This window comes from Astyanax mexicanus, chromosome 5 (assembly GCF_023375975.1).
Source record: "Astyanax mexicanus isolate ESR-SI-001 chromosome 5, AstMex3_surface, whole genome shotgun sequence".
Lineage (NCBI taxonomy): Eukaryota > Metazoa > Chordata > Actinopteri > Characiformes > Acestrorhamphidae > Astyanax > Astyanax mexicanus.
Window position 1 is genome coordinate 54028415 of NC_064412.1, and position 16295 is coordinate 54044709.

A 16295-nucleotide genomic window follows, 5' to 3' on the forward strand; every position below is an offset into this window, starting at 1 on the left:
TTGTACAAATTTTGAATACTTTAATTGCATTGGTTCAAATACTGCAACACACTGATATGCATATAAATATATGTGTAGTGTGAATAACACTCGATATGCTAAATTTGGTTGATGAGTACCACTGATTCTTTAGAACACCAACTGTAACTACACTTTTTTGTGGTTCAGCATAATCAAAAGAGCTTTCTGAGCATAATACAAAAAAAAAAAAAAATCAATCAATCAATCAAATCAGACTGAGACCCACCGGTCCTCTGATACAGTAAAACCCCCTTTCTGCAGCAGCAGCCTGGGCCTGAGGTGAACATGTTGAAGCCTTGAGTGTGTGTGTGTGTCTGTGTATGTGTGTGTGGACTGAAATTAAAGCCATAATCCAACAGTCTTTTAAATACTGTAAAAGAATAAATACTGAACACTTGAAAAAACAAAACAAAAAAAAAAAACGAAAACAAAAAATAAATAAATAATAATAAAATAAAAAAACTCCTCTGTGTTTGTGAAATTACAGCAAGACGTGAATAATTAATGACTGTGTATAAGAAATAACAGTGCAACCACTTTTAAAGGAGAACTTTGGTATAAAATTGACTTTGTTGTAGTAAAACACGATAAAGAGTACTAACCTTTGTTGTATAGCCCACCTCCGCTCTCCCTCAGCTTTCCGAGATCCAGTCATTTTGTGCTTTTTGCCAGCACTCTTTACAACAGGCGCTTTGGGGCATCCACTCTGAAGATAAATCGCTTTTTACTACGTTATTCAGGCTCAAAGTGGCTCCACTACTGGGGCTACTAACCTTTGTTGAGCTACTGAACTACTGGACTATTCAACAAAGATTAGTACCCTTTATCACGTTTTACTACAATAAAACTTTACACAATTTAACACCAGAGTTCTCCTTTAAGATTAAAGCTAGCACCTCTGCTGGCCGGTTGCGGTATGATTTTGCTGCTCTGCCTAATTTCAATAACAATGAAACAAAAAATAAAATAAAAATAAAATCAAATAAATTTTCCTCTGTTTTCTCTGTGCTAATTAATATTGGCTATTTTTTTTCTTCCATTTTTCCACAAAAATCAATTTTTTATATTTAACTGTATTATCATATGCACCTATGAATTGACAAAGTGATGAAGTGATTGACAGCCTGTGCTAAGTGGATATCCAGTGAACATATCCACCTTGCCTCTATTGGTAATTTAGGCTGTGAAATAAACTCAATGAAGTTGGTCTGAGACAAATTCCTAGCACTGGTAGAAGTGGGCGGCCCTACCAACTGAGCAAGCGAGTCTGGCTCCACCCCCTCTGTGGTCTCTGTGGACTGCACTGGTTGACTGGTTGCAAATTCGAAAAACTTTGATTAAATTTCTGTAGAATGAAAGGGAATAGATTAGGGAGATTAGAGCTGTGGTGTCGATACTTATATACAGTCATTACTGATAACTAATTCATAATAAAATAATAATAATAATAATAATAATAATAATAACAAAATAAATAAAATAAAGAACATGCCGGGGTTTAAAAACAAAAGTCAATAGAAAGCAAAAAAGAGGAGTTTCTGAAAAACTGAACCAACACAGTCAAAAACACACAAACAAGTTGAAGGACGGACTTTCTCTCTCGCAAAGTAGCTTTTTTTTTTTTTTTAAAACACAACTGTGATGGGCCTACAACTGAGAATACATTCAGCCACGTACAGGGGCATTGTTCACAAAGCAAGATAAAAAGAAATTCTCAGTAAAGTTGGATATAAAGCAAAGAAAAACTCCAGCATGTTCAACATACCCTCTCTATGTGCTGCATCTGTACCATAATAGCATAAGGCTGATTATGATAGAAAAACACAGAACAGATGAGAAACTCTGATGACTTACAATATGAATTTCTTTATTTAATTGTTTTTAGATCCAATTTTCCAATTTTATGTGAAGTCAGACGCCAATGTGAACTGTCGCCAATGCAGCATCACTAGGCAGCCAACACCTTTCCTCGGAGGAAAGCGCCAGATCCCTAGCTTTGATACATGAGCCAGAAAACTCCTGGGCTGGCCAGTATCACAATAAGTGTGATACGGGAATAGAATGCCATCTACCCACCAAGAGAGAGCGCGGTCAATTGTGCTCTCTCAGACTCTGGCTGCTGATGCAAAGCAGCATGTTTCGAATTTAAACTCACACGCAGTCTATCCTCAGGCTATATAATATTAGCCTTTGCTTAGCCACTCTGAGCTCAGCATAAAACACAATAAGAATTGGTTTCCTAATTAAAAATACAGTGAACTAGAACGATCATCATTTTCGTTAGTGTTAGGTGACCACATGCCACAGATGCAGCAGTTTGAGGTAAACACAAAGTGAGAACTGTGCAATAGGAACTTTTCCTACCTCTTCCCCTATTGGATACGTACGTTTTTCAGCTTATTATTTCAGAGATATCTGGCTGAGAAATCCTGCTCTGTTAAACCCCACCACTGCAGGCAGCGCACTCTGTAAAGCTGCTGCAGGTTTGGCACAGACAAACTCTCCTCTCTCTCTTCTCTCTCTTCTTTTCAGCATTGTGTGTAAATGTCTCTTGCAAAAGAAAAGTCAGTATTATTCCACGGCATTATTCTCGTCACAGACTTGAAGTCACTTTACAGCACACAGCACATTTTCATCACCCTCATCAAAGGTGCCTTTTGAGCATATGTTAATATAATGTCGCTGGTGTTCACTGGATGGACTGTACAAGAACTCTGGGAAGCCCAATGTCACAATGTTCTCATTCCAATTAATAACTCCAACTGATAAGAAAAAAGCTCAAAAAGCATCTTCAATATCATAGAATAGGTGTAATAAGGTATTCAGTGGCTCCATTGGCAAGCAGAGCTGAAGTGATTTGGACTTGGACACGATCCAGAACCTTAAAAAACAAGCAGTCAAGACAGTTGCTTGAACGTCCGCACAGAAACTGTAGGAACAATGAAGATTCTCTGGTGTCTCTGATGAGAGTTCTCTTGTTTCAGTGTGATAGGTTCATATCCCGTTGGTCAAATCGTGTATGACCCCAGCCATCACCAGCTTTCGCAAAAACTCCTTCTCTTTTGCTATGTTGTGTGTCCATGACTGTGCAGAAAGAGAGAAAAAGAGAGAGAGCAGAGAGACATACAGAGGGTTAAACACTCAACACAATCAATAAAAGTTTCACATATTTCACTCTAAAAGGCTTTTTTTGTTTTGTCGTCCATTCATGCTCTATAGCTTTTGATCATATTTACAGTCAGATGGACAATAGAAGCCTGGACTGCCCCTCTAAAGTAAACATATTATTGAAGCTAGGAGACAATACCAGCACTCTATAGTGCAGGGAGCAGGCTTTAACCGCTGGACATGAGAGAGAAAATATGACGCTACAGGACAATAGGCTGCAGTGCTGTGTTCACTGTGGGAAACACAATCATGCCTAGCTTCAACGCTTTATTTTGGTTATTTAACACCATAAAACTTAAAACTAATAATATATAGTATTTTTCACACTATACGGTGCACTTGAAATGCTTTAATTTTCCGGTAAAAATCATCAGTGCGCCTTATAATCCGGTACGTCTTCTTCTTTAAATTTTACCAGTCAGGTTGAGAGGAGCAGTAAAGCCTAACACTGTTGGAGCAGCATTAGCATTACCCACTAAACACGCTAAGCTAAACAAGCTCTTTCGCCATTCAGAGTTAAGTATATTGGGCTATAGTCTGTGCATTTACAGTGTTAAAACAAGCTACGTGGGATGAACCGCTACCTAATATCGGACTGGCCTACCGGAACACTCAGAGTTCCTCAGTGTAGCACTGTTGGGCGGCATTAGCCGCTAACTACTTCTAGCTCTAGCAGTTATTCGCTAATGCTAATGCTGCTGCACCAAGCTTCAGTGGAAATCTGGAAATCTAAGCTTACTGTAAATAAACAGAAGCACTTTACTCAACCAAATAAACAGTTTTCAGGAGAGAAATCTGCGTAGATAAACATCCATTGCTCATTTGACTTAAAAAAAGATTATTTTACAGTTTTGTTTACTTAACTTACCACCCATATACCTGATACCTGCTGAATTCGAAAGAAAACATAGCAACAGCCCTGTTCCTTAGTAGTGTCACATAATACATCTTATAATCCAGTTCGCCTTATAGTGCAAAAAATACGACAATCAACAATGTTTGGTTTTGGTCGCCATTAGAGATGGGTAGTATGACTATATTCCGTCATATTGTCCCAAATTCTGTAAACTGTAACTGATATTCTATATACTTTTCTGACCATATTGTGGATATCATTAGTGCTTAAAAAAACACTGACCAACAGCACATTTCATTACAGAGTCATTACAGTCAGCACTAAATATTTGGATTATTTGCATTTCAGTTGTTTAGAATCTGCTGATGATATTGAATTTTTTTAATGTAAAAATATAATGAATACTGCGTATCATAAAAAAAATAAATAAATATTGAGATACAATATATATTTACCATATCAAACACTAACACATACATATACACAATCTCTCAGCATCTTTAATATAAATACAGTTGCTGATTAAGTTGCTTATATGTTGTTTACGTCATTGTGGTTTTTAATTGTACGAGGCTTGGTAATGTTCATGTGCTCCATGTGGTCACTCTAAAAGATTGCATTACACTACAGGAAGTGTAGGGGACAACAGGGCTTCTATTGTGTAGATTAACCATAAAAGAATTTCCGAAACCATTTCATCTCACTTTCTCATCATCCCGCCAAATTGTCTGTCTGCGTCATACAAGTCATTCAAGAGCTTACCAGCTTTACAAAGACGTGGTGGTGTGTGGTCAATTTAAAAATAGAACGGGCTCGAACCTCAAACTGTTGGGATGGACTGTAGGACTTCTTAATCTTTTTAATCAACACAAAGTAAAAATATATACAGACAACTATTTAAATGATGAGTAAAAGGCCCTCTGGTGATTTTAAGTGTGCCTTATAGTGCAAAAATATGTTGTAAAATTTGTACAGTTTTTACCAACTTATCCTTCCACTCTAATATTGACTAAACTTTCATTATAGCATCAGTTAAAGTTTAATTTTAATTCCAATTACTCCTTTTTAATGGGTTGTTTTTGTTGTTGAGTGTATAGTGTCCAATGAAAAACACTTCTCCAAAACAGCAACTTTACAGGAGAGAGAAAATCTTTGTAAACTTTCAACGGAAGTCAATATAAAAAGAGCTTATTTCAGGTCATTTTAATGAGTTTCTATTGGTCCGTTCATCAAGAAATTTTGGCACAGTGTAAGCGACAGTTTGTCTGTTCAAATTATGTAGTAAACTAAAAATCGCCAAAAATAGAGATAAATGTTTTTCATAGGACGGCGACGATATATAATTTTTTACACAACTCCCTCCACCATAAGGGGCTGCTGGTCGAAATCTCTCTTAACTGTGTCTGACAATTGGACCAGCTTTCAAGACGACAGAAGGGCTTCCCCCTAAGGGTAGAATGTCTGGAATTGCATTTCTTTTTTTTTTTATGAAATTGGAACAGAGAGATGGCAGAACTGTGGACAGACTGAGACAAAACAGCAGAAGACTAAATAATGATTCACTGAGTCTAATAATCAAATAATAATAGCTGATAGACTCATTGATTACAGACGGTGTTAGCTGCCAGTGCATATATTCTGGGTATTGGTGAAGGTCAGTGAGAGAGTAATGAGACTATATTCAGTCTGAAATCTAAAATGTTATGGTTACACTTGGAGAAACAGCAGACGGAGTTAGGACGTGACTAAGCCCAGTCAGAATAGGCCAGGAAGCGCAGTTCAGACAGACGAGAGGTTCTGGCAAACAAATGAGATTTTACTCCACTTTAACGCTGAGCTCAAATCCAATACATTTGGCTGCTCCTTTATAGACATATACAACTCACTTTCAGAGGATTTAGGGAGCAGGCGTAACTCCTTGAATCGGACTAAACAGTCTCATGGTAATAATAATGAATTATGTAACTGTGTATTAAAAAAGCCCAAGTAAAAAGGTTACCATCCATCTGTATTATATATATATAAAAATTTAAAATTTCCTTTTGGATGTACTGATACACCCAACTCCTGTCATTAGATCCCATTCTTCTGGTTGGATTTCTTTTTTTTTTAAATATTATAGTACTTAATTTGATTTTGAACAATCACAATACATCACTTTTTTTCTATTTTTCTCTCGTTTTTTTCCCAATTTATCTGGCCAACACAAGAAGACACATGTGAAGATAGACTCTGTCTCTTTTCAATCTGCTCCTGATGCAGCATTTCTGAGTATCATCATAGCGCACCGCTCAAAGGAAAGCGCAGCGACTTGTTTCTGATACCTCAGCTCACAGACGCAGCCTTGTGCTGATCAGCATCACCCTAGGAGTGACCAGAGGACAGAGCGCCATCCACTGTACCCACCCAGAGAGAAAGCAAGGCCGATTGTGCTTTCTCAGGGCTCTGGCAGCTGGAGGCAAGCTGCATGACCAGGATTCAAACCAGCGATCTTCCACCAGCGATTATAGTGGTGGCAGCTTATTCTTCTAGAGCAGGTAAACTGGTTACATTGGAACCATGCTTAAAGCCAGGTTTGGGCAAGAATTGACTCCACTGTGGAGCAGTGGATATAAGTTGGTGTGCTGATTATCCACAATCCGGACCTCATCAATGCTTGGTTGCTGAATACACTCACATTTTAGAATAAATTATTAGAATAGTACATTGTGTTTTAGTATAACATATTATGAAAATATTACAACCATATATCAAAGTTCTAGGTACTTTTTCTCCACTTAATTAATTAGTGGAATTGGTAGAACAGTCTTGTGAAATTAAGACAGCTTTGTGTGTGTGTGTGTTTTAGAAACAGGCCAGTTGACCGACAGCTACAGAATAATAAGAGTCTCTCAATAATAAATGTGTGCACGTTGGGGCAAGGGGCAGCGGTGTCACAGCAGCCTGAAACTGGAGAGCGAATGAGTGAGTGAAAGAGTGAGAGAGCGAGAGAGAGAGAGACAGAGAGAGATCAGGGGAGTAAGCGAGACGAAGAGAGAGATTCTAGGTTGCCTCTACCTGGTGAAACATACACAACAACCTTAGCCTGACATGTACAGGATTTACACACAGGACTTAAATGTCTCGTGTGCTGCCCTCCTCAAGTTCCCCTGAACTGATCTGATACTTTAATGAAACAACCAGTCAACTTAACATGAAATCACACAATCATTACAACTGACTGATTACATTACTCGCATCATGAACAAAAAAAAAAAAAAGACCTATCCTACTAGCTAATTACGCTGTTACACTATATATAACAAAAAAAGCACTATTCTGATTAACAAATGAGAATCACTGTTACTAATGATGCACTGACAATTCAGCAATAATAGTTTCATGGCTAAATAAAAGAAAATAACCAATACTGTGAACAACAATGTAAAAAAAATGCGAGAAATGTTAAATAATTTTTTATTTTTTTTTTTTAAAGCTTTTTAATTTTTGAATTGGTAAAAAGTGGAAAAACTAACAAAACACGTAAAGTAATCAGCCAAATGTTTAATTTTATTATTTTTGTAATCCAAGTTTTTAATTTCGATCCATCCCTAACTTTACTAATATATTAACATGGCTAGCTTTTATTTGGGGGAGTTTATTTGGATGCGGCCCACAGCGCTACACTGAGAAAGCCCGAGTGTGCCGGTAAGCGAGTTATGCTAATGCTGCTCCTGCAGTGCTAGCCAGGGTTAGCAGCAGGCTACAGGCCGATAATACTCACTCATACTCAATATCAAACGAGAGTGCATAGCGTGGTTAGTGGCTAATGCTAATTCTGCTCCAGCAGTGCTAGCCAGGATTAGCAATAAGTTACAGCTAATACTGCTGGAAAACTAAACTGAATCTCCTGTAGAACTCTCCTGTACTTTAGTGGAGTGGCTTTACTGCTCTTTAATACCTGACTGGTAGAATTCATATATAAAGCGCAGCAGATTATAAAGCACACTGATCATTTTTGGGAACATTCAAGGATTTTAAATGCGCCTTATTGTGTGAAAAAAAATGCAACATTTCTATATAATATGAATGATCAAAATACAGGGAGAAAAGAAGCAGAACTTGAGTAAGAAGGAGACAGGCAGAAAGACAGATGAATGGACAGGGGTTTGCGTGTTGGTGAAAGAAACAACACACTCCTGAGCCGTCATCTCCAGAGACTGATTTATAGTGTTTATATTTAAGCAGTATATCCAGTGACCCATCCAACACTTTACCTCCCCCATACCCTCTACACACACACACACACACACACACACACACACACACACACACACACACACACTCAGGACATGTCACCTGTCTTATCTCTGCTGCTCTAGACACATGAACACACCTACGGTAATTAAACAGTTATTCCATTGCTGTTCTATCAGCGTAAACTCTGCTGCCGCTGCGTAAACTGCTCTAACCAAACACAGAAGGTGTCCCCGGCCCAGCGAACGCCTCAAACACATACACTCAGCCTGGAATGCTAACAGCACGGCCCCGGTTCAGACCTGACTTTACAGCGAGATAACACCGCGCTAACCCGCCGTCTGCCTCGGTCACATGGTCTGGTGTGTAATGCGAATGTGACTCATCATGCTGGGATTCCCTAAACTAAACCAAACACATTCCAGGAGCTCAGAGAACAGATGAGTCAACTCATATGAGCTGATTCATATGAAATGATTCAGAACGATGGCTTGAACTTTTCATTTGTGGCCCCTCTGGCAGTTCTAGGCAAACAAAGTAATAAAAGGGGAGCATCGTTTCTCACTTTTCAGAGATAGTTTAGACACCGATTACACAATTTTCCCTTTAGACTGGTGCACACTATGCACGTAACTCCTCTCGTGAATCAGCATGATCTTGGACGTGCACAAACACAAGCGTCTGTAACACGCCGCCATTGTTGGGGCTTTTATATGTTCAGTGCTAAAACATATAGAAAAAATCAAAGCAAAATAGCAGATCGTTGTATGTAAAGTGAAAATGAAATGTTAATGCTACATCAGAAATCAATCAATCAATCAATGAAGGGGTCAAATGGGTCTAATAGCCAGAGGAGGTAAAAACACAGCTAGAGAGAGGAGTGTGTAAGGAGTGTGTGAGGAGTGAGGTGTGTGCATTACCTCTTTAATAGCAGACATCCTGAGCTTCTCGTAGTAATGCAGCGGAGCGTGGGGTGTGCTCATGTCATACCCAAAGCCAGCCACCGCTACTTCATCACAGTTATGCAGAGCCATCGTAATCGCCACTGTCCCCAGTGTCGGAATGTTCTGGAAACACAAATAAGAAACATTATCTTTACATTATGTTCCAAAAGAAGTGGAGGTACTTAACTTAAAGACTTTCATTGGAAGCCTTAGAAAACGTTTATTAACTGTTATATAAGCAAAAGGAGAATCTACTAAATATTAATGTGATTTTTTTTTCTTTTGGGGTGCTTAAATGTATTATTGCACAATTTCTGTAAATCCTATAAACTTCATTTTAAAACTCAGATATCACCGTGTTCATCTGCTATATGATATATTGAACTGAAATTGCTGATCTGAACAACAAATGATTTATCAAAAAAAAAAAATCATGAAAATTATCAGGCGTTCCCAAATATTTTCATACCACTATATATCTGTATGGTTAAGTAAAAAAAGTTTAACTTAAATGCAAAGATATTGTTGTGCGTATCTTAGACTTAGACAATTTTTATTCATTTCCCGAATTTAAAATATGATTTAAGATTAAGATTTGCTTTCCCCAATAATAATTAATAATATTAATTTATTTGCTTAATTAATAATAATTAAGCAAATAAACTTTTGCAATTAGCATATCGTCGCTGTCCTATGAAAAACATTTATCTCTATTTTTGTCGATTTTTTGTTTACTACATAATTTTAACAGACAAACTGTCCCTTACATTGTGCCAAAATTTCTTGATAAACGGACCAATAGAAACTCTTCAAAATGACCTGAAATAAACTCTTTTTACATTGACTTCCATTGAAAGTTTACAATGTTTTTTCTCTCTCCTGCAAAGTTGCTGTTTTGGAGATAAGTGTTTTTCATTGGACAGCGACGATATAAACCTTAATTCTACTAAAATCATGATTTTATAGAATTGCTGAACGTACAGGTTTAGCTAGTCAGGCTTAAATTTTTAACCACAGGAACAGACATTTTATAATGATTATTTTATAAGATGCTCATTCTTTTCTTGTATTTGTTGAATTTTCTGGATGTCTCTCCTGAAACTTAACTGGCTGATTAAATAAATAAGAACTGCATGAATAAGAATTGTGTTCAGGTGTATCTACTAATAATGTGCAGAGCGTGCACCGTTACGCCTGTGTCTTCTCTTACCCCTCGACCCATGAGGCCATTGTTGTGCGGCAGGCCGATGAATCTGAACGCTGCCTCCTGGATGAAGAAGGGGTTCAGAATCCGCATGTGTTCCGGCTCCCTCGGCACACTCCGCGCCACCGACTTCCAGAACCCCTCCGTTCCGCGCTGAAAAAGAGAAAGAGAGATAGCATTAAACATACAGGACTCAAACTTTTACCTGATAAATATTTAATCGAATAGAATCATGAATTTATACTGCACCATGTGTCATTAAATTAATTAATAGACAGCAGAAAGATAAAACATATCAGTGACTGAATTGTTTAACATTAAACTGCCTTTTGTCCGTCTTTAAACAACAAAAAAAAAACGATCAATAGCAAGAGTTTGTGCTTATGTATGATTATATTCAAATGAGCTGTGATAAGTTGTGCAAACGCAGCTTTTAAAAATATGTAAAATCTCTTGGTTCTTCTTGTACAGATCAATTTATTTGTTAATAATAAAAAAAAATGGGCTGGACTGTTCAGCAACATGAAGGTAAATTATTAAGACAGTTATATAACTGTCTTAGAGAACAGCTCAACTGAGCCGTATATTATACGTTTATTTATGCCAACACCCACAACTTTATCCATTAAAACCAAAACTTGATGTAAAAAAATGACTTAATTACTTTACTAAACGACTTCATGTTCTCTCATTCAGTGTGCACTGTTTTTCATGCAGTTATCCAATAATAATAATACTAATGTGCTCAGGATGTAATAAGGCTGGGGTTTTAAGGGGTTAACGTGTTTGTGATGACTGTCACCCCTCCTTCACACCCACCCTGGCTGTAACTATTATTCCCTCATGACTGGAACTGGGTGACGGAGACACTGAACAGCCACTGACTGACACACACACTCTCAGCTGTGTAAACACACCACTACAAACCGCCTTTGATTTCCAGGATAAAGGAGAGAGACGGTGAAATACTGCGAAAAAGTCCACTGAGGTTTTCTGGCCACAGCCCAAAAACAAGCTCTAATTCAATGAGCTTTCCTTCCATAAGGTGAGAAACTGTGTACAGGAAACAATGAGCAATGACTTAGTCAGAATTAGAGTACAATTAGGATTTTATGAGTTACATTAATATTTCTTGAGGCAACTTATTGAAATGTTGAACTTAATGGGGTCCTAAACTTTTGCTTATATACCTGTAATATGCACTAAGGTCACGGGATGCCTTCTAATGCCTACACTTGTATAATTTGTGACTTTTATGGACTTTTATGTCCTCTATTGCTTATGTACCTCATCTTTTGTAAGTCGCTTTGGATAAAACCATCTGCTAAATGCAATGTAATTTACTGTGATGTCAAAAAGGAAACAGCTCACAAGCTTGGTCTAATAGTGATGTAAGAACTAAAAATCGTAATCGAGAATCACTGAAGAATATTGAAGAATGTGAAGAATATTGAGATATTGAGAATATTTTTACAATATTGCCCAGCCCTTCCTAGTAATTTGGAAGAAAGGCAGTATTAGACTAGAGCCTTTTTTACTTCATTAAAACTTATCATGGTAGTTTTGAAGTTTTTAAATTCAGAGCCTTTTAAATGTACTCTATTATACAATCTCTATAGTGTTTAACAAAGAGATTTAGAATCAAATTGGAGTAGCTGTGTGTGTATGAGATTGAGAAAGAGAGAGAGAGAGAGGGAGGAAAAAAAGAGAGATTAACCCTTAAATTAATAGTCCTTTACCTTCTGAACCAACAGTAGTGCCACTGTGTTTACATTTCTAAATAAAACCCCTAATGCATCACCAGCCAGAGTAAAAGGTGTGAATTACAGGAGGAAGCCGGCAGCGAAATTTGTGCAAAGATAAATTCATGTAAATTGATGTGTTAATGTGTTAACATTAACGGCACTAATCAAAACATTTTCAAGAGCACTGGCATTAGCTCATTAGCTTAGTGCTAACATAAATGTATATTCCCATAGGAGGGCTAGCACTACACTAAAACTGCTATTATTGTTCAGCTTTTTTTTCGTGGCCTAAGGTTTAAAACTTACTGTTCATCACAGATTTTCACACAGAATTATTTTTCCTTATGTTTTTTTTTTTGAGCATGGGCACCAGCACAGTCTAAGCTTATCACACAGTACTTTTCTAGAATGCACCCAGAGGCTCGTTTTTCATTACTGAAGACTTTTGGAACATCACTTTTTTCTGCACTTTGTTGATGTCATACCACCCTATTGTGGGATTCTGTGTCAGTCCTTTGTTGAATTAAGAACAAAACTGGGTGCTATGGTTCAATTGCACACACACACACACACACACACACACACACTATATAATCTCCACAGGAAAGCAATGCCAAAAGAATGGGACGCTCTAGAGCAGCCTCACAAGAGAGCAGCTTTTGGTTTGACAGTTTTCTTTTCAAAACTGTTCTTAAAAGCTTATAAACGTAAAGAGATCCAAGTGAAAAGAGGACTGATATGGGTGAAGAGTCAGAATAGCAGAGAATGGAGGATTTCCTTTGAAGCCAGTCCTGAAACTAGAGAAGCATGCAGTAACAGACACCCAGCACATACTCCATACATACAGTATAAACAACTGCATACACGTACGTAAAACCTAATATATTTTGTTCTGTTCAATTAATTAACCTATTAAATTCCACCTTAAATTATTCTGCTTTCTTATTTTACAGTGCAATAATATTCACCCTCTATTTTTTCTGTAGTATGTAACCAAAAAATGCTCTAATGCTTAAATACATCTGTACTGAGGAGTTAGAAACTGTGTCTCTCCAGAAAAAAAAGTGAAGATGTGCAGTACAAACAGTGGAGGAGACCGTGAGAAAAAGACAGTGAGAGGAGACAGTAAGAGGAGGCTGTGAAAAAGACAGTGAGAAAAAGACAGTGAGAATGAGACAGTGTGGAGGAGACAGTGAGAATGAGACAGTGTGGAGGAGACAGTGAGAATGAGACAGTGTGGAGGAGACAGTGAGAAAGAGACAGTGAGAGGAGACTGTGAGAAAAGGACAGTGAGAGGAGACTGTGAGAAAAGGACAGTGAGAGGAGACTGTGAGAGGAGACTGTGAGAGGAGACAGTGAGAAGGAGACAGTGAGAGGAGACTGAGAAAAGGACAGTGAGAGGAGACTGTGAGGAGACAGTGAGAAGGAGACAGTGGAGGAGACAGTGAGAAGGAGGCAGTGGAGGAGGAGACAGTGGAGGAGGCAGTGGAGGAGGAGACAGTGGAGGAGGAGACAGTGGAGGAGGCAGTGAGAAAGAGACTGTGAAAAAGACAGTGAGAAAAAGACAGTGAGAAGAGACAGTGAGAAGAGACCGTGAGAGAAGACCGTGAGAGGAGACAGTGAGAAAAAGACGGTGAGGAGGAGACAGTGAGAAGAGACTGTGAGAAGAGGACAGTGGAGGAGACAGTGGAGGAGGCAGTGAGAAAGAGACCGTGAAAAAGACAGTGAGAAAAAGACAGTGAGAAGAGACCGTGAGAGGAGACCGTGAGAGGAGACAGTGAGAAAAAGACGGTGAGGAGACAGTGAGAAGAGACCGTGAGAAGAGGACAGTGGAGGAGACAGTGGAGAGGAGACAGTGAGAAAAAGACAGTGAAAAAAAGACAGCGGAGGACACAGTGAGAAGGAGACAGTGGAGGAGAGGGTCAGACAGACAGGTGAGGATTTTGCGGATGGAAAATGTGACTGAGCTGAAGTGGATGAAAACAATACCTGCAGCGTTGTGGTGTGGAGGGCAGGAGAGCGGAGGAGAGGGGCCTTTAAAACAGCCGATGAAAAACAAGAAGGGCAAACAAAGCCACAGAGCGAAAGAGCCCCTGTATCAATATCCCCGAGCCCATTAAAGTAATCAGAAGAGGCTTTATGTGCATTCCTCACTAAAGATGAGTTACTGGGATACGTGTATCTCAGCTGCTTTACACACTCACACTCTTTATCTAGGTGACTGAATTCTGCTTCTTTAGATTTGAACTGAAGCTCTGAAGCTTCAACAAGTAACAGAAAAACAGATTTACCACATTCTGCCCTTTTCTAACTGGTGTATACAAGCTTTTAAAGGGTTCTATTTAACCCCTTTTTAGTATTATTTACAACCCTTCATGTTTAGAATTATCATTGATCATTTTCAAAGTTTTTAATTTTCAATTTTATTTTTAGTTTCATGTTTGTGTTGCTTATTTTACCATATTATTTTGACCCATTGACATTTTTAACATTCTTATTGTGTATATATATATATATATATATATATATATATATATATATATATATATATATATATATATATATATATATATAATGTATTTTGTATTCATGACATTTTTATGAGTTTAGCTTTATTTTAAGTTCCATATAACTCTTCTTTTATTTTAAAGTGTATTAATTGTTGGTTGCTTACAGATTTTGTGGAGCCAGTTTTAAATTTCTTAAAGACATTTTTAATCTCATAATTTTGTTTTTGTATGATTTCGGTTTATTAACTCTTAAGTAGTTTATATATAATCTTGTTTAATCATTCTTATTTAATTGTTTTGCTTTAATCTTTTATAACTCTTATTAATTAAGATTTTAAAATGCTTTAATCTGTCAGTTTACCGATTCTGAACATTATTTATTTTCTTTCTTATTTTATTTTATGATCATTCGCATCAGATGTGGTACATGAGGTGGAATAAAAGTGTAATCTCACAGTTCACATCCACACAAAAGAGCAATTGTTATTTAAGATAAAATAAAATAAAGTTGAGTTGAGTTATCTGTATTACCGTAATGATTTTTCTAATTATTAAAGCAGTAAATAAAAAAAAAAAGTAGGAACAGGTAGAATTTAACAACCCATGCTTACTTGATTACCAAAGCAATAATTATTTTACTTCTTTTACTGCCAATTGCTACTAAAACTAATTTAAACTACTCCTAAACTACATGGGAGGTACACTGCCTGAAGCAGCAGATGGTTGATTGTCTGTGACGGATTTCAGAGAACGATATTCAACACCAACACCGATGTCCAACAGAAGAAAAGAGAAGAAACCAGTATATATAGATCACGGCTGAGTAAAAGCATGTCGCCTTCAGGCCATCCTCATCGGTCATTGTACTCCGTGCGCACAGATGACACTCTATCTGACCTGTGGCACAGTGATCTTAGTGCCTCAGTGGTTTGGAGTAATCCACAACTCGCCCACCGTCCCACCCATCCTACCCACACACCCACGAGCACACAGCAAACAGTCCAGCTCACTCCATTCAGAAGGTTATCCTCATAGCCCCCTGGCTCACGGCCTGTCCACCAACATCTCTTCCTCTCAGCCCAAAAGAATTCCTGCTTCCACACATTTTTGGGTAATAGCAGTGCCCTCTGACCTCTGGGCTGATGGAGGCTCGAGTTTTCCACTTTCTGAAGGAGTTTGGAGAGAGATTATCACTCGGGTGACAATAGCAGCTCTGAATAAGCGTGGCAGTGTGGAGGTGAAAGCCAGAGAGTTTATCTCGGCCTGCATCAGCATCCACCCCGCACACACACTCGCTCATTCATACACACTGACAGTCCTCTCACAGTAAGAGTGTGAGCGAGTGGGGAGATGGGAAAGACCCTCGCCTCCTGTCTGAATCATCAGACGATGATGCACTGCAGTTCACGCTCACACAGGACTTGGGGAGCATGAACTTGTCCTCTTATTACATTTTTACTAATATTTAAATTTTACCTTTAATGCACTGTGACCTTCATTAGAATCAACATGCTTTTTTACATTAGCGATGCCCAAAAAAAAAAAAACATTTTTGGCCAAACACAAAACAAATCAAAATTAAAGTATTAAAAGATCAAATGCTGAATATTA

The 16295-nt window shown here is 37.9% G+C and overlaps 1 protein-coding gene across 5 annotated transcripts in view; it reads right to left on the reverse strand.

Moving 5' to 3' along the window:
- The window catches only part of st3gal3a (ST3 beta-galactoside alpha-2,3-sialyltransferase 3a), a 51945-nt gene continuing 35650 nt past the window's right edge, over positions 1–16295 (reverse strand). For 4 of the 5 annotated variants that reach the window (XM_007244158.4, XM_007244156.4, XM_007244159.4 and 1 more), the window contains 3 exons: positions 10436–10582; positions 9202–9348; positions 1–3105 (listed from right to left, as the gene is read on the reverse strand). In XM_007244158.4, the coding sequence (XP_007244220.2) occupies positions 3016–3105; positions 9202–9348; positions 10436–10582 (384 nt within the window). In that variant the 3' untranslated portion in view covers positions 1–3015. The remainder of the gene's footprint in view (positions 3106–9201; positions 9349–10435; positions 10583–16295) is intronic. The other variant, XR_007439176.1, reaches the window with a different exon arrangement.